The 27,325-nt window shown below is 46.4% G+C and overlaps 1 protein-coding gene across 2 annotated transcripts; it reads left to right on the forward strand.

Annotated features, from left to right (window-relative positions):
- Positions 1–27,265, forward strand: GINS1 (GINS complex subunit 1). Of its 2 annotated transcripts, XM_029072413.1 has the most exons (7): positions 1–103; positions 6,997–7,061; positions 15,767–15,865; positions 16,258–16,348; positions 18,937–19,053; positions 21,333–21,407; positions 25,962–27,265. In XM_029072413.1, the coding sequence occupies exons 1-7, from the start codon at positions 29–31 to the stop codon at positions 26,028–26,030; spliced, it is 591 nt and encodes a 196-aa protein (XP_028928246.1). In that variant the 5' UTR covers positions 1–28; the 3' UTR covers positions 26,031–27,265. The 2 variants fall into 2 exon arrangements, with proteins under 2 accessions (XP_028928246.1, XP_028928247.1); XM_029072414.1 differs by lacking the exon at positions 18,937–19,053.
- Positions 27,266–27,325: the final 60 nt, after the last annotated feature.

Genomic DNA, 27,325 nt, shown 5'->3' on the forward strand with positions numbered 1-27,325 from the left:
GGGCGTTCGGCGGTTGGGGCCGGCGGCCATGTTCGGTGAGAAGGCGGTCGACTTGATCCGTGAGCTGCAGCGGGCCCCCGACGGCCAGCTCCCCGCTTACAACGTAAGGCTGCAGGGCCGCGGGGAGAAAGAAGCGTTAGGAGGGGCTCAGTCGGGGGGCGGGGAAAGGGGAGGAAGCGGCTGAGGAGGGAGCTTCAGTTGGGGACTGCACCCCGGCCGTGGCCAGGTGGCAGGCGTCGTGTTTCCCGCGGCAGCGGGCGAGACGTGAGGAGAAAGTGGCCGCGGAGGCCAACCGGCGTTTAATGACGGTATTTCTTAAGCGCGTACTATGCGCAAAGCGCTCTTCTAAGCACCGGAGGGGTTACAAGGACAGGTTGTCCCATGAGGCGCTCACAGTTTTCATCCCCATTTTCCAGGCGAGTTCATTGAGGCTCAGAGAAGTGAAGTGACTTGCCCACAGTCCCCCAGCTGACAGGCGGCGGAGTCGGGATTCGAACCCATGACCTCTGACTCCCAAGCCCGGGCTCTTGCCACTGAACCACGCTGGGCTCGGGCCACAGTTTGACAGTCAATGGGCGGTACTTAAACTGATAATAAATAATAACGTTGATATTTGTTAAGCGCTTACTATGTGCCAACCCCTCTTTTAAGCGCTGGGGCGATATTGATGACATTTGTTAAGCCCTTACTATGTACCGAACTCTCTTCTAAGCGCTGGGGTAATAACGATGACATTTGCTAACCGCTTACTGTGTGCTGAATACACTCTTCTAAGCGCTGGTGGAGATACACGGTCATCAGGTGGGCCCACGTAGGGCTCACAGTCTTCAGCCCCATGTTACAGATGAGGTCACCGAGGCCCAGGGAAGTGAAGTGACTTGCCCAAGGTCACACAGCTAACAAGCGGATCCGAGGTTAGAACCCATGACCTCTGACTCCCAAGCCCGGGCTCTTTCCATTGAGCCACGCTGCTTCTCAGTATATAGTATTATTTATTTATGTGACTGTTTTGTAACTTTGTAGGAGCAGTAGGACCTAATGAAGAGAGCCCAGGACTGGGAACAATAATATTAAGTTTAATATTAATATTAAGTACTTACTGTGTGCCATATACTGTACTAAGCTCCGGGGTAGATGCAAATTAATAAGGTTGGACACGGCCCCTATCTCACATTGGGCTCACCGACTAAGTAGGAAGGAGGACAGGTATTTAATCCTCATTTTACAGTTGAGGAAACTGAGGCACATGGAAGTTAAGTGACTTGTCCAAGTTCACACAGCAGACAAGCGGTGGAGCCAAGATTAGAACCCAGGGCTTGTGACTCCCAGGCCCATGCTCTTTCCACTAGGCCACACTACTACTTGTTTTGTTTTGCTGTCTGTCTCCTCTTTTTAGACTGTGAGCCCGTTGTTGGGCAGGGATTGTCTCTATCTGTTGCCGAATTGTACATTCCAAGCGCTTAGTGTAGTGCTCTGCAAATAGTAAGCGCCCAATAAATACGAATGAATGAATGAGAGGTAGGTTCTAATTCCTGCTCCACCACTTGTCAGCTGCGTGACCTTAGGCAAGTCACTTCTCTGCCTCAGTTTCCTTATCAATCAGTGGTATTTATTGAACACTTACTGCTTGCATGCAGAACACTGTAATAAACTCTTGGAAGTGTACAGTTCACCAGAGGCTGTAGGCCTTTTCCCTGCCCATCAGAGTCTTACAGGCTAGAGGGGGAGACTGATATTAAAATAAATTAGGACCAAGGCACTTTTGTTCTCCCTCTTAGACTTCAGCCCTTGTGGGATTTGATTGTCTACATCATTGCTTAGTACAGAACTTGGCACCACAACTATTATCATAACAGTAAATACCCTGCTTAGTAAAATTTAAAATGGTATAATTTTTTTTTAAAAGACATTGTTGATTTGAAGATAATTGAGTACCTGAATATGCACAAACTTCTTTTGAGATCGTTCAGTATGGTATTGTAAATCACGGAGACACAATCTAGTTATCTTGTGATAGCATGGTTTTACAATATCAGCAAGCAACATTCCCTCCAATTAAATTGTGCAGCACATGGCCAGTTTAGAGGAGAGGAGATTCAAAGGCTCCAGTGGTTCCAGGACTTAGTGTTACCTAAAGTGCAAAAGATGTAATTATGTGCTATTCTTCTGTAGTATTTGGTCCCAAAAGTGAAGATTAAGTTTGGTAGTTTGCCAAGTTTGTCTTAAGCCTGTTTTAAAAAAAAATCTTTGTTTTTAATATGTGGTCCTCTCCAAGGCTGTGTGTCTTTGCTGTAAACAGTTCAAGCTTTCACTTCCAGTATTCTGCATTGTGACACTTTACCTAATTTTATTTAATGCAGAACATTGTTTTGCAGTGTAATTTCACTTACCCTTCCCTTGTGAGCAGACCTATTTAGTGCTCACTGGCAGCAGTTTGGTTCCTGCAGGCTGGATCACAGGTTTCCTGTGCCTCCTGGTTTGCTACTTCTGAAACTTTTGGATACAGATCAACCCAGTACTCTGAAAGGAAAGTCAGTTTTGTTGGAAGTCTCCTACTTGGGTAATTCCAACATTATTTTTAGACATCAGAGAGCAAAGATGTAGCCAAGAAGGATGGTCATCTCTGTTTGATCAAACCTCTGGGTTATATGAGGTTCTATTGCAATATCAAAGAAATTCATTTTTGATCATAATTCCAATTATGGAAAGGGAAAAGCACAAGAAGTCAGATCAAGCTAGGTAATGACAAATACATTGACCTGCACGCTGATTGTTTGGATGGAGAGGAAAGGGTAGAATCCCATGTTTTCAGACTTTTGACTTCCTCCTTAAATCCCCTGTTCCTCCACCCCCTGCCCTATCTCTTGCCCCTAGTGATTATGCCACCTGTTTTATCGATGACGTTGAAACCATCAGGAGTGACCTCCTTAAATTGCCCCTCGCTCCCCTTCTTGAATTCTTTCATCCTTCCCAGCAATATCTCAAGAGGGTATCTACCATCTTCTCTTAAAATCAACCATTGTGCCTCTGACCCCTTTCCTCCACACTTTTGTTAAAAACACTTGCCCCTTCTTTGGACTGCTCTCTTCAACGCCTCACTCACCAATGGCTCCTACCCCAGTGCTTTGAAACATCCTGTGTTTTCCCTATCCTAAAAAAGACCCTCCCTTGAGCACATGACTCCTCTAGTTATCTCCTTCTTACTATTCCTTTCTAAATGTTTTTGTAGAAAAATGATCGAGGCAGCAGAGTGAAGTATGGATTGGAATGGGGAGAGATAGGAGTCGGGAGGTGAGCAAGGAGGCTGATAGAGTAATCAGGTGGAATAAGATGAGTGGTTGGCTTAACATGGTAGCGATTTGGATGGAGAGGAAGGGCAGATTTTAGCCATGTTATGAAGGTGGGACCGACAGGCTTTAGTGATGGATTGAATATGTGAGTTGAATGAAAGAAAGAAGTCAAGGATAATGCCAAGGTTACATACCTGTGAGACAGGAAGGATGGTGGTGCTGACTACAGTGATGGGAAAATCAGGGGAAGGGCAGGGTTTGGATGGGAAGTTAGAAGTTTCATTTTAGACATGCTAAGTTGGAGGTGATGGGAGGACATCCAAGTAGAGATGCCTGGAAGACAGGAAGAAATGCAAGACTGCAGAGAGAGAAATCAGAGCTGGAGATGTAGGTTTGGGTTATCGTCCGCATAGATGTGGTAGTTGGAGATATGTGAGCGAATGTGTTCTCCAAGGGAGTGGGTTCAGATGGAGAATAGATGGGGACCCAGAACTGAACGTGGAGGGATCCTGACAGAGAGGAGGTGAGAGGCAGAGGAGGAGCCCATGAAAGAAACTGAAAATGAGGAGCCAGAGAGATAGAGCCAGGAGGGGACAGTGTCACTGAAGCCAAGGTTGGATAATGTTTCTAGGGGAAGGGGGTGATTAACAGTGTCAAAGGCAGCTAAGAGGCTGAGGAGGTTTAGGATGGAGTAGACACCATTGGATTTGGCAAGAGGGAGGTCACTGGTGATCTTTGAGGGGCCGGTTTCTGTGGTGAAAAGGGGACGGAGGCCAGATTGGAGGGGGTACAGGAGAGAATTGGAGGAGAGGACCTTGATACATTAGTGGGTGTAGGCAGTTTGGTCAGGGAGTTTGGAAAGGAGGGAGATGGGGCGATAACTGGAGGGAACCATGGGATCAAGAGAGGGTTTTTTTAGGATAGAGACATAAGCATGTTTGAACTTAGTGGGGAAGAAGCCATTGGAGAGCAAATAGTTGAAGATGGCAGTTAGGGAAGGAAGAAGGGAGTGGGCAAGTGCATTGATAAGGTGCAAAGGAATGGGGTTGGATGCGCATTTGCAGGTGATAGATTTTGAGAGAAGGCAGGAGATCTCTAGAGATACTGCTGGGAAAGATGCAATAGTTGAAGAGGAGGCAGGAAGGACTGGGGGGAGGCAGGGGAGATTTTAGGGAGATCATGTCTGATAGTTTCAATTTTCTCAGTAAAGTAAGAAGAGATGGTAGAGTTAAAGCCCGTAAGGAAAAACCCGAAGTGGACAAAGTCAGCCTGATGTCTATATTTCCACCAGCAGGGCTCTGCGGCTCATGCCCAAGAGTCAAGGAGGAGGTCTGTGGATGTGATCCAAGATCATCAAAGTGATGGGGTAGTGAGTGAGTTGAGTTCAGTAGAGAAGGTGGTGTAGTTTGGGTATGGAGGCTAAATGGGACACGATCAGTTGAGAACATTGGATTGGGTCAAAAAATCAGAGGTCTCTGGGGGAACAGCACAGATTTGCAGGGAAAAAGTGTGTGGGAGAGAAGGCAAGTGAGGAGGATGTGGTCAGATAGAGGGATTTCGGAGTTGGTGAGGGTAGAGATTATGCAGTGGCTAGAGACAGTGAGATCTAGTGTATGTCTAAGTTGGTGAGTGGGCTAGGTGGTATGGAGCAGAAAGTCAGTGGAGTTGAGGAGTGATAGAAAGTAGGCAGCGAAACAGTCACCTGGAACATCTCTGTGGTTATTGAAGTCCCCAAAGACCAAGATAGGGATGGAGAAAGAGAAGTAAAATCAGAAAGGGATCAAAAAGGTTAAAAAAAAGTTGGAGGTGGAATGAAGCGGGTAGTAGATGACCATTACTAGAACCTGGAGTGGGTTTAGGGTAGAGGCAGATGATATGGCCTTTGAAGAAAGGGAGAGAAAGGGATGGGGGAGGTGGAATGGTGCGAAAGTGGCAGTAGGCCTCAAAAAGGAAGCCAACACCTCTTTTCCTAGTGAGTCGCGGGAGTGGGTGAAGATGAGGCCCCCCGGGAGACTGTATCATCTGGGGAGGACCAGGTTTCAGTGATGGTGAGGAGGAGGAGGAACAGGTCAAGGATGAAGGGAAGCTGTCCCATAATATGTGTGTGGAGGGGTGAGGGGGATTCTGCAGGTCACACTAAGTTAAGGCTGTGGGGGCAGGTTCTTGGGGGAGGGATGGTCTGAGGGGTGGAAAGGTGTTGGATGGGAGTGTGTTGATAGGGGCCAGTGCGGGGAAAGGGGGACAAGGGGTGGTGGTGGAATGGGACTGGAGAGAGGAGTGGGGTTGGCGAAAGGGGTGGGAGGAGGAGGGGGAGACGTAGTGGGAGAGGAGCATTGAGATGTGTTTACTGCGGGGTGGGGAGAGTGAAAGTCATGGAGGGGTTAGTGAAGTTTAAGCATTGTGGCTGAGGTGAAAGACAGCATAAACTACTTAATCAACACTGTACTAAGCCCTGGGTTATATACATGATAATCAGTTCAGACACAAGTCCTTGCCGGCATTGAGTAAAGTCTGAGTAGGTGAGAGAACAGATGTGGAATCCAATTTTATAGATGAGAAAACTGAGGCTCAGAGAGATGAAGTGACTTACACAAGGTCACACAGCAAGCAAGTGGCAGAGCCGGGATTAAAAGATTAAAACTTCGAAGCGTATATCCTAACCTGCCTTGATTACTACTTCAGCCTCCTTGCTGACCTCCGGTCTCTCCCCATTCTAGTGCATACTTCACTCTACTCCCTGGATTGTTGTTCTAAAAAGAGTTAAGTCCACACATCTCCACTTCTCAAAAACCTCCAATGATTGCCAAACCATTTCTGCATCAAATAGAAACTTCTTACCATTGGCTTTATAAGGCACTCAATCAGCTCTCCTCTTCCTACCAAACCTTGCTAGTCTCCTCCTACCACCCAGCCCGCACATTCCCAAACGCCTCATTTTACCTCATTCTCATCTGTCACTCTGATGACCCCTCAGACCAGAAAGTGGAAGGCAGAGGAGGAGCCCAGGAAAGAGACTGAGAATGAGCAGCAAGAGAGATGGGAAGAAAACCAGGAGAGAACAGTGTCAGTGAAGCCAAGGTTGGATAATATTCCCATTAGAAGGGGCTGAGTCAAGTTTGGACTGGGGAAAGGAGAGCCTGGTAGCTTGGTGGTCTTTGAGGAATTGATGCAGGAGTCAAGGCTGACCCATGGAATGGAGGAAGCACCCTAACCCCCCTGATAATTTCTTCAAAATGTAAATTATTTTTCTACCCTTCTTGCAGGAGGGAGTGGAGCTTTGTTTCTGCTTGAGTCTTCTTCCTCCCTTAAAGCATGAGTGGAGAGAAATAGGTGGATCCTGGAAAAGTTGTGGAGTAAAAACTAGCAGAATTTCATGTCAGATTAATTATATTTTACTTCTGCGGCATTTTCCCAAATGCCCAGATACAGTGCCCTTCATACAATAAGTTCAGTAAATGCTACTGTTAGATTCCTAAATTTTTTTTCTCACCACCTGGCAAGAAGGGTCATAGATAACTAATGAATGTTCTGAATAGCTGTGGTTCTATTTCCGTTTGAAGTTCAGAATAGCCTTGTGACTGAATTAGCTTTCAAAGTAGTGTTGTTTTTGACGGCCTCTGTAAATAAATGAAAATTAAATCCCATAAAAGAAGTGGGGTGGCTTGGAATTAATGACCTTGAAGCTGTATTAATTTACCTGTTTTAGGAGGATGGAATCAGGCAAGTTCTAGAAGAGATGAAGGCTTTATATGAACAAAATCAGTCTGATGTGTAAGTTCTTTTATTTCAACTTTTTTTAACATCGAAACTAAAACAGCATAACAAACAAGTTTGGGAGACATGGGACCCATATGCCAATGACATTTTCAAATTTTATTGATTTAATGATACTAATACTAACATAACCAACTGGGTAAAATAGGGAAATTCTTCATATTGAAAAATTAGTCCAGACCTAAAAAAAGTCAGGCTGCAGACAAGTGAAACTTTCCAAACCTTTGAAAATCTGCCACGGGTATTCAGCTTATTGTGCGCTGTGTCATTAAGTGCCTTACTAATTAACCAGTTTTATTTATTGAAAGCTTTCTGTGTGCAGAGTGCTGTACTAAGCGCTTGGGAGAGGACAGTGTAGCAATATGACAGAGGTGGTAGATACATTCCCTGCCCACAGTGAGCTTACAATCTAGAGGGGGAAACAGACATTAAATAAACAAACAAATAAATTACAGGCATGTACATAAGTGCTGTAGGGATGAGGAAGGGATGAATAAAGGGAGCAAAGCAGGGTGATGCTGAAGGGAGTGGGAGAAGAAGAAATGAGGCTTAGTCAGAGAAGGCCTCTTCTCAAAGATTTTGATAATAATAATGATGGCATTTGTTAAGTGCTTACTATGTGCAAAGCACTATTCTAAGCACTGGGGAGGTTACAAGGTGATCAGGTTGTCCCACGGGAGGCTCACAGTCTTAATCCCCATTTTACAGATGGGGCAACTGAGGCAAAGAGAAGTTAAGTGACTTGCCCAAAGTCACACAGCTGACAAGTGGCTGAGCCGGGGTTTAAACCCATGACCTCTGACTGCCAAGCCCGTACTCTTTCCACTGAGCCACGCTGATAATCATAGGCTATATCATTGTCCTCTCCCAAGTACTTAGGACAGTGCTCTGCCCCCGTTAAGTGCTCAGCAAATGTGATTGATTAAGAATGAGTGTTTTTTGCCCGGAAAATGTTTTCTGGATGAATAATTTCTCAAGGTTTATCCTGACCCCATAGAAAGTTATGGAGGTTGAAAATGTCAATATGTTCAAGAAATGTTTTGAGTAGTCCAAAATCAATGAATATTTGATCCATTAAATGGTCCAGTAAGGGTTTAGATATGCTCATAGGTCCATGATCGGGAGGTATGAAACTAATCATGAGAGTAGAAATAGGGAGGGCAGCTTTCCGAGAAGCAGCGTTGCTTAGTGGAAAGAGCCTGGGCTTGGGAGTCCAGAGGTCATGGGTTCTAATGCTGCCTCTGCCACTTGTCTGCTGTGTGACCTTGGGCATGTCGCTTAACTTCTCTGTGCCTCGGTTCCCTCATCTGTAAAATGGGGATTAAGATTGTAGCCCTAAGTGGGACAACCTGATTACCTTGTGTCTTGCCAGTGCTTAGAACAGTGCTTCACATAGCGCTTAACAAATACCATCATTGTCATCATTATCATTATTATTATTAACTCTCACTGCTCTTCCAAGCATCATTTGGTTCCTGTATGGGGAAAATACTGGTCGAATGGGTTAAGCTCATCCAGATTGCATTCTTTTTTGTGCTTTTCTACTTGGTAGTTTTTTGTACGTTGTGTATTATACATTTCCCTAGACAAGTTTAATCCAGTAGGTTAATAATAAAGAAATTTTCAAGTGTTTTTATAATTTGAATGAGAGGTGACCTCCTAAAATGTACAGCTCAAGGGATAATCTTTCCTTGGGCATGGGGTTTTCCCTGGGCCTGTATTCTGTCCATTTTAGTCTGGAAACTTGGCAACTTTACCAATCAACTGTGGTGAAATAGTCACTGGTTTTTTTCCACTGAAAGGCCCAAGGACAATTCAACCATCTCCTCTGGGTACCACTGGATAATGTTGTTATTGCCATGGTATATTAAGTGGTAATTGATCTAATTGATAACCTTTATCTCAATGACATCACCATGACCCTTCAATTCCCCCCCACACCCGCCTTCGACACTGCCCTCACAGTCTTCACCTCCCCCACCGCCACTGCCACCCAACTCCTCTCAGCCCCTTTGCTGTAATACCCTTGTCCTAGTGCCACTCCCCACCTCCCCACACGCAGGCCTTTTCTCCTGCTTCCATCCAACCCCACCCACCCCCTCCCCACCCCATCCCTGTCCTCTTGTCCCAGTGCCAATTCATTCATTCATTCAATAGTATTTATTGAGCGCTTACTATGTGCAGAGCACTGTACTAAGCGCTCGGAATGAACAAGTCGGCAACAGATAGAGACAGTCCCTGCCGTTTGACGGGCTTACGGTCTAATCGGGGGAGACGGACAGACGAGAACAATGGCAATAAATAGAGTCGAGGGGAAGAACATCTCATAAAAACGATGGCAACTAAATAGAACCGAGGCGATGTACATTTCATTAACAAAATAAATAGGGTAATGGAAATATATACAGTTGAGCGGATGAGTACAGTGCTGAGGGGATGGGAAGGGAGAGGGGGAGGAGCAGAGGGAAAGGGGGAAAAGAGGGTTTAGCTGCGGAGAGGTGAAGGGGGGGTGGTAGAGGGAGAAGAGCTCAGTCTGGGAAGGCCTCTCGGAGGAGGTGAGTTTTAAGTAGGGTTTTGAAGAGGGGAAGAGAATCAGTTTGGTGGAGGTGAGGAGGGAGGGCGTTACGGGACCGCGGGAGGACGTGGCCCAGGGGTCGACGGCGGGATAGGCGAGACCGAGGGACGGTGAGGAGGTGGGCGGCGGAGGAGCGGAGCGTGCGGGGTGGGCGGTGGAAAGAGAGAAGGGAGGAGAGGTAGGAAGGGGCAAGGTGATGTAGAGCCTCGAAGCCTAGAGTGAGAAGTTTTTGTTTGGAGCGGAGGTTGATAGGCAACCACTGGAGTTGTTTAAGAAGGGGAGTGACATGCCCAGATCGTTTCTGCAGGAAGATGAGCCGGGCAGCGGAGTGAAGAATAGACTGGAGCGGGGCGAGAGAGAAGGAAGGGAGGTCAGAGAGAAGGCTGGCACAGTAGTCTAGCCAGGATATAACGAGAGCCCATAGCAGTAAGGTAGCCGTCTGGGTGGAGAGGAAAGGGCGGATCTTGGCGATATTGTAAAGGTGAAACCGGCAGGTCTCGGTAACGGATAGGATGTGTGGGGTGAACGAGAGAGACGAGTCAAGGATGACACCGAGATTGCAGGCCCGAGAGACGGGAAGGATGGTCGGGCGGGTCGTCCACGGTGATAGAGAAGTCTGGGAGAGGACCGGGTTTGGGAGGGAAGATGAGGAGCTCAGTCTCGCTCATGTTGAGTTTTAGGTGGCGGGCCGACATCCAGGTGGAGACGTCCTGGAGGCGGGAGGAGATGCGAGCCTGAAGGGAGGGGGAGAGGACAGGGGCGGAGATGTAGATCTGCGTGTCATCTGCGTAGAGATGGTAGTCAAAGAGTGAATGAGTTCACCGAGGGAGTGAGTGTAAATGGAGGACAGAAGAGGGCCAAGAACTGACCCTTGAGGAACTCCAACAGTTAAAGGATGGGAGGGGGAGGAGGCGCCAGTGAAGGAGACCAAGAATGACCGGCCAGAGAGGTAAGAGGAGAACCGGGAGAGGACGGAGTCCGTGAAGCCAAGGTGAGATAAGGTGTGGAGGAGGAGGGGATGGTCGACAGTGTCAAAGGCAGCAGAGAGGTCAAGGAGGATCAGAATGGAGTAGGAGCCATTGGATTTGGCAAGAAGGAGGTCATGGGTTACCTTAGAGCAGTTTCGGTAGAGTGGAGGGGACAGAAGCCAGGTCGGAGGGGGTCTAGGAGAGAATGGGAGTTAAGGAATTCTAAGCAGCGATTGTAGACGACTCGTTCTAGGATTTTGGAAAGGAAGGGTAGTAGGGAGATCGGACGATAACTGGAGGGGGAAGTGGGGTCAAGAGCGGGTTTTTTTAGGATGGGGGAGACGTGGGCATGTTTGAAGGCAGCGGGGAAGGAGCCATTGGAGATTGAGTGGTTAAAAATAGAAGTTAAGGAAGGGAGGAGGGTAGGGGCGATGGTTTTAATAAGGTGAGAGGGAATGGGGTCCGAGGCGCAGGTGGAGGGGGTGGCACTTGCAAGGAGGGAGGAGATCTCCTCTGAGGATACTGCAGGGAAGGATGGGAAAGTAGGGGAGAGGGTCGGTGGGGGGGAAGGGAGAGGCGGAGGGGTGACTTTGGGGAGCTCAGACCCGATTGTGTTGATTTTTGTGAGGAAATAGGTGGCCAGATCCTTGGGGGTGAGAGATGGGGGAGGGGGAGGAACAGGGGGCCTAAGGAGAGAGTTAAAGGTCCGGAACAATCGGCGGGGGTGACGGGCATGGGTGTTGATGAGGGAGGAGAAGAAGTTTTGCCTGGCGGAGGAGAGGGCAGAGTTAATTCTCTCCTAGACCCCCTCCAATCTGGCTTCCGTCCCCTCCACTCTACCGAGACTGCTCTCTCTAAGGTCACCCGTGACCTCCTTCTTGCCAAATCCAATGGCTCCTACTCCATTCTGATCCTCCTTGACCTCTCTGCTGCCTTTGACACTGTCGACCATCCCCTCCTCCTCCATACCTTATCTCACCTTGGCTTCACGGACTCTGTCCTCTCCTGGTTCTCCTCTTACCTCTCTGGCCGATCATTCTCGGTCTCCTACACTGGAGCCTCCTCCCCCTCCCATCCTTTAACTGTTGGAGTTCCTCAAGGGTCAGTTCTTGGCCCTCTTCTCTTCTCCATTTACACTCACTCCCTCGGTGAACTCATCCGCTCTCACGGCTTTGACTACCATCTCTACGCAGATGACACGCAGATCTACATCTCCGCCCTGTCCTCTCCCCCTCCCTTCAGGCTCGCATCTCCTCCTGTCTGCGGGACGTCTCCACCTGGATGTCGGCCCGCCACCTAAAACTCAACATGAGCGAGACTGAGCTCCTCATCTTCCCTCCCAAACCCGGTCCGCTCCCAGACTTCTCTATCACCGTGGATGGCACGACCATCCTTCCCGTCCCGCAGGCCCGCAATCTCGGTGTCATCCTTGACTCGTCCCTCTCGTTCACCCCACACATCCTATCCGTTACCGAGACCTGCCGGTTTCACCTCTACAATATCGCCAAGATCCGCCCTTTCCTCTCCACCCAAACGGCTACCTTACTATTACGGGCTCTCGTTATATCCCGGCTAGACTACTGTGTCAGCCTTCTCTCTGACCTCCCTTCCTCCTCTCTTGCCCCGCTCCGGTCTATTCTTCACTCCGCTGCCCGGCTCATCTTCCTGCAGAAACGATCTGGGCATGTCACTCCCCTTCTTAAACAACTCCAGTGGTTGCCTATCGACCTCCGCTCCAAACAAAAACTCCTCACTCTAGGCTTCGAGGCTCTCCATCACCTTGCCCCTTCCTACCTCTCCTCCCTTCTCTCTTTCTACCGCCCACCCCGCACGCTCCGCTCCTCTGCCGCCCACCTCCTCACCGTCCCTCGGTCTCGCCTATCCCGCCGTCGACCCCCGGGTCACGTCCTCCCGCGGTCCCGCAACGCCCTCCCTCCTCACCTCCGCCAAACCGATTCTCTTTCCCTCTTCAAAACCTTACTTAAAAATCACCTCCTCCAAGAGGCGTTCCCAGACTGAGCTCCTCTTCCCCCTCTACTCCCTCTGCCATCCCCCCTTTACCTCTCCGCAGCTAAAGCCTCATTTTCCCCTTTTCCCTCTGCTCCTCCACCTCTCCCTTCCCATCCCCACAGCACTGTACTCGTCCGCTCAACTGTATATATTTTCGTTACCCTATTTATTTTGTTAATGAATTGTACATCGCCTCGATTCTATTTAGTTGCCATTGTTTTTACGAGATGTTCTTCCCCTTGACGCTGTTTAGTGCCATTGTTCTTGTCTGTCCGTCTCCCCCGATTAGACCGTAAGCCCGTCAAACGGCAGGGACTGTCTCTATCTGTTGCCGACTTGTTCATCCCAAGCGCTTAGTACAGTGCTCTGCACATAGTAAGCGCTCAATAAATACTATTGAATGAATGAATGAATGAATGAATGAATGAAAGCATAAATTTGAAGTGTGTGAGGTGGGCTTGGTGCTTGGACTTTCGCCAGCAGCGCTCGGCAGCTCGAGCATAGGAGCGTAGGAGGCGGACAGAGGAGGTGATCCGGGGCTGTGGGTTAGTGGAGCGAGAGCGGCGGAGGGAAAGAGGGGCGAGACAGTCGAGATGAGTAGAGAGGGTGGAGTTGAGAGCGGAGACCTGATCATCGGGAGTGGGAAGAGAGGACAGGGCGGCAAGGTGAGGAGAGATGCTTTTGGAAAGACGGATGGGATCGAGAGAGCGGAGGTCTCTGTGGGGCAGTAGCGAAGATTTGCAGGGGGAGGGAGTGTGAGAGATGAGGCAGGTGAGAAGGTTATGGTCAGAGAGAGGGATTTCAGAGTTGGTGAGGGAGGAGATAGTGCAGCGGTAGGAGATGACGAGATCGAGGTGTGACCGAGTCGGTGAGTGGGCGCGGTATGGTGGAGGAGGAGGTCGGCAGAGTCGAGGAGGGATAGCAGGCGGGCGGTAGAGGAGTCGTCGGGATGGACGTTGGATGTTGAAGTCTCCGAGGATCAGAGTGGGCAGAGAGAAGGAGAGAAGGAAGGTGAGAAAGGGGTCAAGGTGGTTGAAGAAGTTGGAGGTGGGACCGGGAGGGTGGTAGATGACAGCGACAAGTATCTGGAGGGGGTGGTAGAGGCGAATGATGTGGGCTTCGAAGGAGGGGAAGGAGAGGGAGGGGGGAGGCCAATCCTCATCCCCCTCCCCCTACACTGGCCCCCGTCAACTCACTCCCATCCAAACCCTCCCCACCCCTCATGCCGTCCTCCCCAACCACACTCCCCCCTCCACAGCTGCGGTCAAGTATGGCCTGTGGACCACCCCCCACTCCATCATGGGGAAGCTCCCCTTCATCCTTGACCTGTTCTGTATCAGTCACGCCGCCTCCTCACCATTGACAGTGTCCCCTACTGCTCTCTCCAGAGGGGACGGGGATTAATTAAAGAGAACAAGTCAGGACAATGCAGAAGATAGTTGAAGAAAAGGCAAGGAGGACTTAGGGAAGGCCTGTTAGAGGAGATGTGCCTTCAGTAAGGCTTTGAAGGAGGGGAGAGTAATTGTCGGATATGGAGAGGGAGGGTATTCCAGGCCAGAGGCCAGGAGATGAACGAGAGGTCGGCGGCGAGATAGATGACATCAAGGTACAGTGCGAAGGTTCGCATTAGAGGAACGAAATATGAGGGCTGAGATGTAGGGGAGTAGCGAGGTGAAGTAGGAGGGGACAAGGTGATTGAGTGCTTTAAAGCTGATGGTGAGGAGTTTCTGTTGATGCAGAGGTGGATGGGCCACCACTGGAGGTTCTTGAGAAGTGGGGAAGCATGTTCTGAATGTTTTTGTAGAAAAATGATCTAGACTGCAGTGTGGATGGGAGCGGAGAGAGACGGGAGGCTAGGACATTAGCAAGGAGGCTGACAGTCATGGAGATGGGATAGGATAAATGCTTGGATTAACACTGTAGCAGTTTGGATGGAGAGGAAAGGGTGGATTTTAGCGATGTTCTGAAGTTCTGAACCAACAGGATTTAATGATGGACTGAAAATGTGGGTTGAATGAGAGAGGTGAGTCAAGGATAATGCCAGGGTTACGGGCTTTGAGACAGGAAGGATGGTGGTGCTATCTACAGTGATGAGAAAGTCAAGGTGAGGAAAGTTCATCCTGCTATCTCTCCAGCCTTCAAGTGGAAAAAAGCCCTTCATTCTCTGTCCCTGGGGTTTTAAACCCCTGCCCTTTGCTCCTAGCCTGCTTTTGAGGTGATGGCCTCAAAGCTGTGATTCTGCACGCCCCCTACCCTCTGTCATTTATCCAGCCTTTGTCTTGGATGCAAGCTGAAAGGTCTGGAAGCCACAAAACAAATCTTAGAAATCACCCATGTAGTGGAAGCCTTAGTGTGTGAATCTAAAGAATAGCTTGGTGGATTGGCCAGACTAATACAGATCTTTATAACCTGTGTATTGAAAAGACCACACAAAATGTAAATAAATCTGACTCTTGACAGGCCCCCCAAAAGATTTAGAGCTGATCCCTTTCATGTTAATTTAACAGGCAAAAATCTTTCCAGGACCTCTGGTTGCTAAATTATTTGGGGAAATGTAGAACACCTATTGCACTGTTGAACATTTTTTACAAGTATAGGTTTCATAAAATGTAGAGACATTTTCTTTTGTTTTTCAAAGAGATACCCCAGTAGTAGTAAATATATAAAATACTTAGATTGCTCAATATGTGAGGTCAGTGATCATGTCTACACTATGGTACTGTACTCTTGCAAGCAGTTAGAACAGCGCTTGGTACATAAATGCTATTTACTGAATATGACTTCCATCTTGGTTATTGGACTCTCTCAAGTAGTTAGCAAGCACTCAGTAAACACCATTGATTGATTCTTTTTTAAACAACACCAATCAGTCCAGATAGAAAAGGTGCATGGAACTAATTTGGTGCTATTGAAAAAGTAAGACCTTTGGCAGGTAACTCACCTTAGTTTTTTGGCAAAGTCCTCCCGAGAGGTGTCAAATTATACTTATGATGTGGATAGACTGGTAACTTTAGAAGAATAAAAATAAGTCCAAAGTCATTACTAATGAGTGACAATTAACTTTGAAAAATGGGAAAATATATTTCTTTGAATTTTTGTGTGCTAAAAATACTATGGTCTGCTTTTTCCTTTTGAATTTTCATGATCAGAAATGAAGCTAAATCAGATGGAAGAAGTGACCTGATTCCAACCATCAAATTTCGGCACTGTTCCCTGTTGAGAAATCGGCGCTGTGTTACTGCGTACCTGTGAGCTTTTCCGTAAAACTACACCTGTCTTTCTAAGTACTTTTGAGTGGGAACTTATTTATTATTATGTTATTAAACAACTATTTGCTCATGTCCTCTTAGTAGGTTCAGTGTAGAAGGGGCAAGAGGCCAGAAGGAAAAGGTAGCTTAGAGTAACTTTGTCTTCGAACGTTGTGTTAGTTCCTGTGGCCCATCCAGGCTAGAACTCTAACTGTGACATGACATCAAAGGATGCAAGGAGGAACAGTGTGTTGGTTGTCCTTGGCTGCTAAAATTTCCTAGATTTGCCCTCTAGTGGCCTATAGCTCCCCCTAAAAACCAATTTTAATTTATGAACTGTGTCAAAACGATTAACGGGCTATTATAGTTCTCATAACTTCTTAATGTTCTAGGTATGACCGGTTGCTTCGGATCCGAGCGCTCAGATGGGAATATGGCAGCATATTGCCAAACACTCTACGGTTTCATATGTCAGCTGAAGAAGTAAGCCAGCGGCATTGTTAATGATTCATGATTTTTTTTTTCCTTCGGTAATTCAGAACCAGGATTCAGGTTACGTGGTGCTAGAACAGGGATTGGCAACTTTTTGGTGCAAAAGAGTCGAACAGTCATTCAGACACACATTCAGCGAACTTACTTGTGAATGTAATGGTTTAAAATGTTCTCGCTCCTGCTTCCCCCAGTGCCCGCTTGACGTTGGCTGAATCTGATAAACATTCTCCTCTTCCCTTCGTGGGGCACAGGTCTACTTGGTTCTATAGGGCCGTCATGTTCAATAGTATTTATTGAGCGCTTACTATGTGCAGAGCACTGTACTAAGCGCTTGGGATGAACAAGTCGGCAACAGATAGAGACAGTCCCTGCCGTTTGACGGGCTTACAGTCTAATCGGGGGAGACGGACAGACAAGAACAATGGCACTAAACAGCGTCAAGGGGAAGAACATCTCGTAAAAACAATGGCAACTAAATAGAATCAAGGCGATGTACAATTCATTAACAAAATAAATAGGGTAACGAAAATATATACAGTTGAGCGGACGGGTACAGTGCTGTGGGGATGGGAAGGGAGAGGTGGAGGAGCAGAGGGAAAAGGGGAAAATGAGGCTTTAGCTGCGGAGAGGTAAAGGGGGGATGGCAGAGGGAGTAGAGGGGGAAGAGGAGCTCAGTCTGGGAAGGCCTCTTGGAGGAGGTGATTTTTAAGTAAGGTTTTGAAGAGGGAAAGAGAATCAGTTTGGCGGAGGTGAGGAGGGAGGGCGTTCCAGGACCGCGGGAGGACGTGACCCAGGGGTCGACGGCGGGATAGGCGAGACCGAGGGACGGCGAGGAGGTGGGCGGCAGAGGAGCGGAGCGTGCGGGGTGGGCGGTAGAAAGAGAGAAGGGAGGAGAGGTAGGAAGGGGCAAGGTGATGGAGAGCCTTGAAGCCTAGAGTGAGGAGTTTTTGTTTGGAGCGGAGGTCGATAGGCAACCACTGGAGTTGTTTAAGAAGGGGAGTGACATGCCCAGATCGTTTCTGCAGGAAGATGAGCCGGGCAGCGGAGTGAAGAATAGACCGGAGCGGGGCAAGAGAGGAGGAAGGGAGGTCAGAGAGAAGGCTGATACAGTAGTCTAGCCGGGATATAACGAGACACTTGTCATTATATTACACTGCACAGGATGCAGTGGGCATTGTCTACCAACTCTGTTGTGTTGTACCCTCCCAGGTGCTTAGTATAGTGCTCTGCACACAGTAAGTACTCAAAAAATACCACTGATTGATTGATGGATGATGTCATTGAGTCATATAGCGGATTCCTATTACTGCCAACGGGGTAAGAGAATGAGTAAAAAAGCTGTCGTGTGCCAGATTGCCACTGGTGAAGGTTAGTCCCTTATCTCTTTCCTCCCAATCCCTTGCCCCCAGGAGGGGAGAAGGGAGAGTGCTCAAGTGACTGGGCATGGACAGCAGTGGTGTGGCCCCTTCCTGGACCCACCAGAGGGTGACAGGAGCCTCACAGCGTGTCCGCCAGCGTTCAGCAGTGAGATCTCGAGGGACCGGAGAGCCCTGTTCTTCTCTTTTGGAGCAGGACACCATTCCTCCCTGCTCCACTGCCTGAAAGGGTTTCAGCTCTCCTGCTCTGGTGTTGGGGTTAGGGGAAAGCTACCTGGGTCTTCATGGTGTGTATTCAGGCCCTGCTTCTGTTTTTTCTGCTCTTGCCTGCAGCACTCCCCCACCCCTACTGCCCCCCGACATGCCAGGGACACTCAGCCCCTTCCTTCCCAGCCAAAACAACTCTTGCTGAAAGGGAGGAAGAGCACTCACCCTGGACAGTGTCCTAAAGCCTATAAGCAGAGTGCTGCACTAAGCACTTGAAGCAACACACCCAGCTAACGAAGCAATGTTTAAAATGATTTTCCAACATAAATCAAATAGGAATTATGCTCAAATGAAGTCCTAATTATGGGACGTTCCAATCCAAAAACAAGGAAGCGCAGGTGTAAAAAAGCCTGTAGTACCTGTTGTAATATGGCCCAATTTGGGAAGCAAATTGATTGGATTTTTTTCATGTTCTGCTTTTTTAAAATCATTGTCCTGTTTTCAAAGAGGTTTTCCTATTTCTTGTGTTTCCTCCCTTTGAATATCAGTGTTCCTCTTAAAAAGACAGTCTGACATTACTCTTTCACCTTCCAATCTGGTGACATACTTCTTTGTCCACACTGTCCCCTCTATTATCAGATTTGCTTTTTACTCTTCTGGAAGTTTGCTTCTTTCGAAAGCTGTCACCCACTGCCCCATCAGAAGTCCCATCTGTGAACCCACCCCACTTCTAATAATAACTGCTAATTTACCTAGGTGAAAAGGCACCTTACTCAAAAACTGTACTTTTTACCTTGTGTATTTCATTTCTTGAAGGTCCCAGGGCAGATCTGTGTGCAGTTAAGATGACATTCCATTTTAGCGTTTGCGGACGCTGTATTATCGCTAGAGATTTGACAGAAGTGTAATCCAGTGTCTGTTTCAGTACTGGGCACGCTGTGGACAATTGGCAAAGTGCTTTTTGATTTTGATGAGATGGGTATTTTATGTTTTCAGATGCAGTGGTTCAATCAATATAAAAAGTCTCTTGCTACCTACATGAGATCACTGGGTGGAGATGAAGGACTGGACATAACTCAGGATATAAAACCTCCTAAAAGCCTGTACATTGAAGTGAGTGTGCTTTTTGAAATGTTTGGGGATTATTCTGACATAAGATCTCATTGCGAATTCCAGGCCTTGGAGGGAGTGAGCATTGTTCCCCAAAAGACTGTGGAATAAGGTTAGCATTTTCTTTAGATGACCAGAAGAACTACCAAGGGTCAGCCATAGTGGCTCCTGGAGAATCCAGCTGTGACATTTTCCTGTGAACGTGGCTGCTTACTGGAGTCTTAAATTAAGACCTAGAAATTCCAGCCTCTAGGCAGTTTGCTCCATCTGAGGATTAGCGAAGGGCAGAAAAAGGTTTGCCATTATCATGCAACCAGAGGGAGGTTCTAAGGAGAACCATGATTCTTCTCCTCCAACCCGCTCATGAGACACTGAATTCCAGGTAGCCGACTTTCCTCAGGTCTAAAAATCCAGGGCTATCTCTCTCCACGGTCCCTGGCTCAGGTTCCAACTCCCTCAGATCTTGTGTTCCCAATGGGACCCTCAGGAGCAGCTCGGCTTTTTTGATGCTCTCTCCATAATTTGTGGCACTTGGGCTCCTTTTTACCAAGATTAGAGATGTTTGTTCTTTTCTTCAAGGAGATTTATTTTTGTTTAAACTCTTTCCTTTAGAGAAGGCAGAGACTAGTTAGTGTCTATCATGCAGTGTACTTGGCCTGGGCATTTTATTGTTACAGACCCTCCCAGAAAAAATGAACAAGAAGAAATTAAACAGATTACTTGCTGAATGTATACAAACCCAGAAAATAGACCAAATGTATTATTAATATTAAAATAAGCGCAGCTTTATTCACCAAAGAATCGAGGACAGTTTGTCAGGAAGGAGTGAGCCAGAGACTCTAAAGGCCATTCCAAGAAATATTTCCAGCAAAGTTTTATTGTGAGATTAGGTGACCTTGTCTAGAGAAGGTTATTAGATAGCAGCAGCACCACAGGAAAGTTTGAGGGCAGGGCCATGACTATTTTATATTCCTAGTTCCTCTTTTCCAAGGAGCCCAATAAAAACTGCCTTAATCTCTCTCTCTTTAAAATTGTTTTTGTTAGGTGCTTAAGCACCTCAGTCTTTGAACACTTGATATTCTCCCCACCCCCAACTCCACAGGACTTGTGTACATAACTTAATTATATATTTTGAAGTTCTTGTTCATATTAATGTCTATCTCCCCCTCTAGACTGTAAGCTCATTCTGGGCAGGGAAAGTGTCTGCTAATTCAATTGTATTGTACTCTCCAAAGCGCTTAGTACATTTCTCTGCACATAAGTAAGCCCTCAGTAAATTTGATTGGTTGGTTGATTTCTTACTATGTGCCAGGCACTGTACTAACCCCAGTCTTAAGTCTTATCCCCATTTTACAGATGAGATAACTGAGGTACAGAGAAGTTAAATGACTTGCCCAAGATCATGCAGCAGACAACTGGTGGAGCCAGGATTAGAATCCTGGTCTTTTCTGACTCCCAGGCCTGTGCTGTGTCTACCAGGCCATGCTGTCTTGTCCTGGATGTTTCAGATAGACATGTCGTGGACCCTCCACTTCTGACAGTTCAGGGTGACTATATTGTTATAGTATGACACTGCCTAATTTATATAACTTTGGATGCTTGGGAATAATGTAAATTGAGTTTGATCTCAAACAGCTTGAAATTAAGACCTGGGTAGACCTTGAATGTTCGTCCAGTCAGTCATTCAGTCCATGGTATTTATTGAGTGCTTACTATGTGCAGAGCGTTGTACTAAGCACTTGGGAGAGTGAAATGCAGTAGAGTTGGTGGTCATAATCTCTGCCCTCAGAGGTCTAATGGGGGAAATGGCAATTACAAAATTATATATGGGGCAGGTGACAGTATATAAGGATTTAAGTACGTAAGTGCTGTGGGGGTTGGGAGTGGAGTGTGAGTATTTAAGAGATACAGACGCAAGTGTCTGTACCGTACTGTTAGTGCCGTAAGTACGGTAGGTGATGAAGGTCTGCAGGTGATGCAGAGGGAAAGCGGATAGGGGAGATAAAATGAGATCCAACATCTGTTCACTGCTGCTGTCTTTTATTTTTAAACATGTGCCGGATTTTGCATTATTAGCCACATCACAGAAACAACCTTAAAACAACTAGAAGGGTTTCAAGATGAGTTACATAAAGGAGGGAAATGATAGAAGGGTTTCAAGATTAGTGGCATAAAGGAGGGAAAGGAGACTTTTAACTGGGCAAGCGGTATTTTTTATGGCTGTACGTCTGTTCAGAGAGGTATTTTCTGACTGAATGTTTGAACTTCTCCCTACCTTTCAGGTGCGGTGTTTAAAAGACTATGGAGAATTTGAAATTGATGACGGTACCTCAATCTTATTGAAAAAGAACAGCCAGGTATTTTTAAAATTAGGTCACATTTTGTGAAAGTGTGTTTTGTGGGAATAGCATTTTTCCAGGGGAAGTACAGGATGTATTTCTCAGAGCGCTAAAAGTCACTCCCCTTTGGCACTGAGGTGCCACTCCATTGGACCTCTGTACCGGTAACATTTATCGAGTGCCCACTTGGTGCCGTGCCCTAAAGTAGATGTTTAGGGAATGCAGAATAAAGAGCTTACACGGAAAAGGGGAAGACAAACAGCTAGAGAGGATAAAATAAGTTGTTAGGGGAGCATATATACTTGAGTGCTGAGGATGGATATGAATAAGTTTATAAGTGCTAAAGTGAACTGATGGACTTGTATGATTGGGGAAATTAGTCAGGGAAGGGTTGTTGGAGGAGGTGTGATTTCCTCAGGACGTTATCCACCTTTGACTTCACTGACTCGGTCCTCTCCTGGTTCTCCTCTTATTTCTGGCCGTTGATTCTCAGTCTCCTTCGCGGGCTCCTCCTCCCCCGCCCATCTCCTAACTGTAGGGGTCCCTCAGGGTTCAGTTCTTGGTCTCCTGCTAATCTCCACCTACACTCACTTCCTTGGAGAACTCATTTGCTCCCACAGCTTCAACTACCATCTCTATGCGGAAGACCATGTCCTCCCCTGTTCTTTCCCCCTCCCTCCAGACTCGCATCTCCTCCTGCCTTCGGGACATCTCTACTTGGATGTCCTCCCTCCACCTCAAACTCAACATGTCCAAGACAGAGCTCCTTATCTTCCCTGCCAAACTTTTTGGTCACTGTAGACAGCACAGCCATCCTTCCCGGCTCAGAAGCCCATAACCTTGGTGTCATCCTTGACTCCGCGCTTTCATTCAACCCACACATCCAATCTTTCACCAAATTCTGTCAGTCCCACCTTCACAACATCGCCAAAATCTGCCCTTTCCTTTCCATCCAAACCGCTCCCACATTAGTACAATCACTCATCCTATCCCAACTGGATTACTGCTTCAGCCTCTTAATCTCCTGCCTCTCCCCACTTCATCCATACTTCACTCTGCTGCCCAGATTATCTTTCTGTAGAAACATTCAGGTCATCCAGCCCCCTCCTCCAAAATCTCCAGTGATAGCCTATAAACCTCCGTAGCAGACAAAAACTCCTCACGATTGGCTTTAAAGCTCTCCATCAACTTGCCCCCTCAACCTCACCTCCCTTCTCTCCTTCTACAGCCCAGCCCGCAAACTCGGCTCTTCTGGTGCTAACCTTCTCACTGTACCTAGATCTCACTTGTCTCGCTGCCGACCCCTGGCCTGGAACGCCCTCCCTTTTCAGATCCACCAATCACCCTTCCCCCCCTTTTCAAAGCCCTACTGAAGGCACACCTTCTCCAAGAGGCCTTCCCAGATTAAGCCCCCTTTTCCTCAGCTCCCCCTCCCTTCCATGTCACCACAACTAGCTCCTTTTGCTCTCCCCTGCCGCCCCACAACACTTATGTATATATATAGTTCTATAATTCTCTTTATATTGATGCCTGTTTACTTGTATTGATATCTGCCTCCCACCCCTCTAGACTTAAAGCCCATTATGGGCAGTGATTGTCTCTCTTTATTGCTGTATTGTACTTTCCAAGCACTTACTATACTATTAGCTGTGCACATAGTAAGCGCTCAATAAATATGATTGAATGAATGATGAATGAATGAATTTTGGAAGGCTTTGAATGTGGTCTTTGTGATGTGGGGAGGGAGGGAGGGAGAGAGATCCAAGCTGAGGGACCAGCATGAGCCAGGTACAGCTAGATGGTTGATTTGGGAGAATTGAATGCAGCAAGTTGAGAAAAAGGTGAAGAGAGCAGATAGGTATGGTGATGTGGGCTGAGTGATGCTTTAGGAAGATGATCCGTAAAGCCATGTGAAATAGATTAAAATGGGGAGGGGCTGGAGGTTGGGAAACCAGCAAGAAAGGAGAGCCGCACCTCTCTCTCATCCTCTTGTGGCACGTATATATTTTTTATTACCTCATTTATTTTGTTAGAGGTGTACATCCCCTTGATTCTATTCATTGTGATGTTGTTTTGTTTTTGTTTCGTTCTGTTTTGCTCTGCCGGCTGTCTCCCCCGATTAGATTGTGAGCCCATCACTGGGCAGGGATTGTCTCTATCTGTTGCCGAATTGTACATTCCAAGCGCTTAGTACAGTGACTCTGCATGTAGTAAGCACTCAGTAAATGCTATTGAATGAATGAGTGAAAGAGAGATGAGGATGAGGTACAGTCAGTAAGTTGGCATCAGTGGAGCGAAGTGTGCAGGCTGGATTATATTCATTTATTAAGTCGTATTGAGCGCTTACTCTATGCAGAGCACTGTACTAAGCACTTGGGAAAGTACAATACAGTAAGACCAAAAGATTTTATGAGGTGAAGGGATAGGGTCAGATGTTCAGATAGAGGGGGTGGATTTGTAGAGCAGGTGAGCAGTCTCCTCAGGAGACAGCTGGGAAACAGGAGTAGGATGTTGCGGGGGTGATGCACTCAATAAATAATGTTGATTGATCAACTGATTGAATGAGTTAGGGGGTCCCAATATAAGGGCCAGATTTTGAAAGCAGATGGTAGATCATTTTTTGAGGGATGGCTGAGAAGGATATGAGAATGGATGTAAGGGAGAGGGATGCTTCAGAGAATTCAGGCTGAGGATGTAAATTTTGTTCCCATAGTTGGCAACATTTTGGGGGTAAGAGAAGGGGAAAGTAGACGCTCTGGCGCCTCAGGCGGGAGTAAGGACTAGAGTAGTTTTGTGGGAGCAAAATGAGGGAAGACAAGATGATAATTGAGGGTGAATTTCCAGTGGTAGAGGTCAACCTGGTGCCTGGATTTTTGCCAAGATCGGGCTCTATCCCACTTGCAGGAGAGGAAAAAGTGTAGTCTGGAGTTCTTCGCAGTTTGAGGGTTGGTGATACTGTGCTGATGGCAGGACAGGGCGTTGAGGTGGTTGAGTTTGTTGAAAAGGGCAGTTGTTGAAGACATGCATTTTTGCATCAAGGGAGTCAGGAAAGGGAGAAAAACGTTCAGACCGTGTCCCCCCATTCCTCAAGAGACTCCAGGGGATGCCTATCCATCACCACATCAAACAAAAACTCTTCACCAATGGATTTAAAGCACTCAGTCACCTTGCTCCTTCTTCTCATTACTCTGCTACTACAACCCAGCCCACACACTTCGCTCCTCTAATGCTCATCTTCTCACTCGATCTTGTCTGTATCACCTCTGTGGACCTCTGGCCCACTCCTGCCTCTGTCCTGGAATGCTCTCCCTCCTCATATCCGACAATTACTCTCCCTCACTTCAGAGCCTTATTAAAGGCACATCTCCTCCAAGAGGCCTTCCCTGACTAAACTCCCCTTTCCTTTTCTCCCACTCCCTTCTGTGTCGCCCTGACTCGCTCCCTTTATTCATCCTCCCTCCCAGCCCCACAGCACTTATGTACATATCTGTAATTTATTTATATTAATGTCTGTCACCCCCTCTAGGCTGTGAGCTCCTTGTGGGCATGGAATGCATCAGTTTATTGTTATACAGTAGTCTCCCAAGCACTTAGTGCTTTACAAACAGTAATCAATAAATACAGTTGAATGAAGGAATGAGTTCAGGGTGTCTAAATTTGCTCACAACCACCTTCTGTCAATAAGGTTCCTGTTAACCCTTCAAGAAAGGAAAAGAACCCACCTATCACCCTGGTATAATTACCAATCCAAGAAAGAGATGACACATCAAGAGGTCCACAACAATGTGATTTACTGGCTCGCTCTTACCCTGGCGTAGGAACCAATGGATTCCGTTTACCAGAGCAAAGACCACTGAACCCTTTGATCTTTATTCACTCCCTCCAACACTCCTTGCCCCTTCCCAGTTCTTCCCTTAAGGTGAGCTTCCTCACCTCTGACATCATTCTGGGTTGTCTGGGGCATTCCTGAAATGTGTCCACATTTCGGGATGTCCCCTGTTTGGGAGTCTCTACAGTGCTTGCAAAATGGCCAAGGTTGGGTCAGCTAGTATGACGTTCTTGCACTGATTGTCCAGAGGGAAAAGAGGGGAAGTTTTTCCTGCCCCTTCAATGTTGCCAATATCAGTAATTTTCCTGGTGGCTATAGGATTATCTGTTCATGTTGTGGTCCTATTGACCTTTCTCCATTATGCTTGAAACTGCCCCAATCCCATCATCTTTTTGTATTCTGTTTACTACTTTGTGGCTCCTGGTCCTGGAACCTTTTCTTTTGTGCTGTTGCCAGGAACTGTCTGTCCCATCCCTTTCTCTTGGTCCTTCCACTATTCCCCATATGTGCAATTTGAGTAGCCCAGCATTGGTTCTGTGACTCCTCAACCTCAATGCCACTCTCCCTGACACTGAAGAACAGAGGTTTCGGGGTGGAGAGAACAGTTTTTCAGGAAGGGGGGATTTGAATTAGTTGGAAAGGAAATGGGTTTTGTGGGGTTTTTGACTACCTAAAGTAAAAAATAATTTTTCCTTTAATCAGAGCATGAAATGGATTAAAATTTTTTCTCTTTTTCTCCACAGCATTTTTTACCTAGATGGAAGTGTGAACAATTAATCAGGCAAGGCATTTTGGAGCATATTCTGTCATAGTTATGACCGAGAACATTCCTTCATCCTGCAGTACTTTGTTCAGTTCGCTGCTCTTCTGCCCTATTTCATTGCCAGACTTCTACAAATTAGCAAAGGCAACTTGCTTTTCCTTTGGCTTTTGGTGGATTTGTGGGGCACATGCTCTTGGTTAATTCTCAAGAATAATGTAGTTTTTAAGTATATCACTTGTTCTTTTGTAAATGTATAGTCATGATCTTTGTTGTGTAGCATCCCAGATTATATTCTGACTAGAATAAATTATTTTGCTTTTATATCCATGTTATTTTGCTATAGCTGAAGGTAATTTGTTTTACAGGAAAGGGGATGGCCAATCTTCCATTTTCTCCTGCAAGCAAAAAAAACTATTTAGATGCTAAATGAACATTTCAGGATGGGATAAATTGGCATCCTTTTAAAATACCAATTCCATAAGTCAGTGCAATTAGTAACTTAAAAATCTTTGACTATATCTAATGAGAGAATAAAATAGCTTAATTTTTACATGTACAGAGGGAATTTAGGGATGCTATTCTTGGGTTGCAAAGCTATAGTTTCTGTAACAGATATTCAGTTCTCTCACAACTGAGTTTTTACATTATTTGAAAATGTCTTTTCAGTAGCTACATGTGACAGTGTGATTTTTAAAAATTCTGCTGATTGAACTATTGAACAGTAGTTCCCCAGTACAATAAATTAACAAGAGTCTCTAGACTGTAAGCTCCTTGTGGACAGAGAACATGTCTACCAATTCTGTTGTACTCTCCTAAGCACTTACTACAGTGCTCTGCACAAAGTAAGCACTCAATAAATACCATTGATGAATTTTAAAAAGTCAGACATTTTATTTTCATTATTCTCTCAGAAATACGATGGACTTGTAATTCCTTTTTCTTTTCAGACTATTCTATATGTGAAACAACTCTCATAGCTTTAATTGGATACTTTTTTACCTAATCTTATCCAAAATAGATTGCTTACAAAATATTCATTTTCCCCTCAAGGAGAATAATTTTAAAAGAATATGATACATGCAACATATGGCCTCATATCCTTTTAATTTAAAACAAATTATTTTTAAATGTCCAAAGTGCCTCCTTTTACTGGCCCTAGATTATTTGTTCCTCAGAAATTTCACTCTAAATGTCTTCCCCACAGATCTCAAAGAATTAAAAATTATTGTTTAAGATTGTGTGCAAAAGGAATAAAGCAATGAGTACTTGAAAAATTTCGGTAAATTTAGGTGTTTGAATTTTGTTTCTCAAGAATTTTGCAGTTCAGTGTGGAGACTGGTATTT

Source organism: Ornithorhynchus anatinus, chromosome 9, assembly GCF_004115215.2.
Source record: "Ornithorhynchus anatinus isolate Pmale09 chromosome 9, mOrnAna1.pri.v4, whole genome shotgun sequence".
Classification (NCBI taxonomy): Eukaryota; Metazoa; Chordata; class Mammalia; order Monotremata; family Ornithorhynchidae; genus Ornithorhynchus; species Ornithorhynchus anatinus.

Coding starts and splice junctions, on each gene's coding strand:
- GINS1 (XM_029072413.1), top strand. CDS start 29: ATGTTCGGTGAGAAGGCGGTCGACTTGATCCGTGAGCTGCAGCGGGCC. Junction 15,866..16,257: donor CGCTGTGTTACTGCGTACCT/GTGAGCTTTTCC, acceptor TTAATGTTCTAG/GTATGACCGGTTGCTTCGGA. Junction 19,054..21,332: donor CTAAAAGCCTGTACATTGAA/GTGAGTGTGCTT, acceptor CCTACCTTTCAG/GTGCGGTGTTTAAAAGACTA.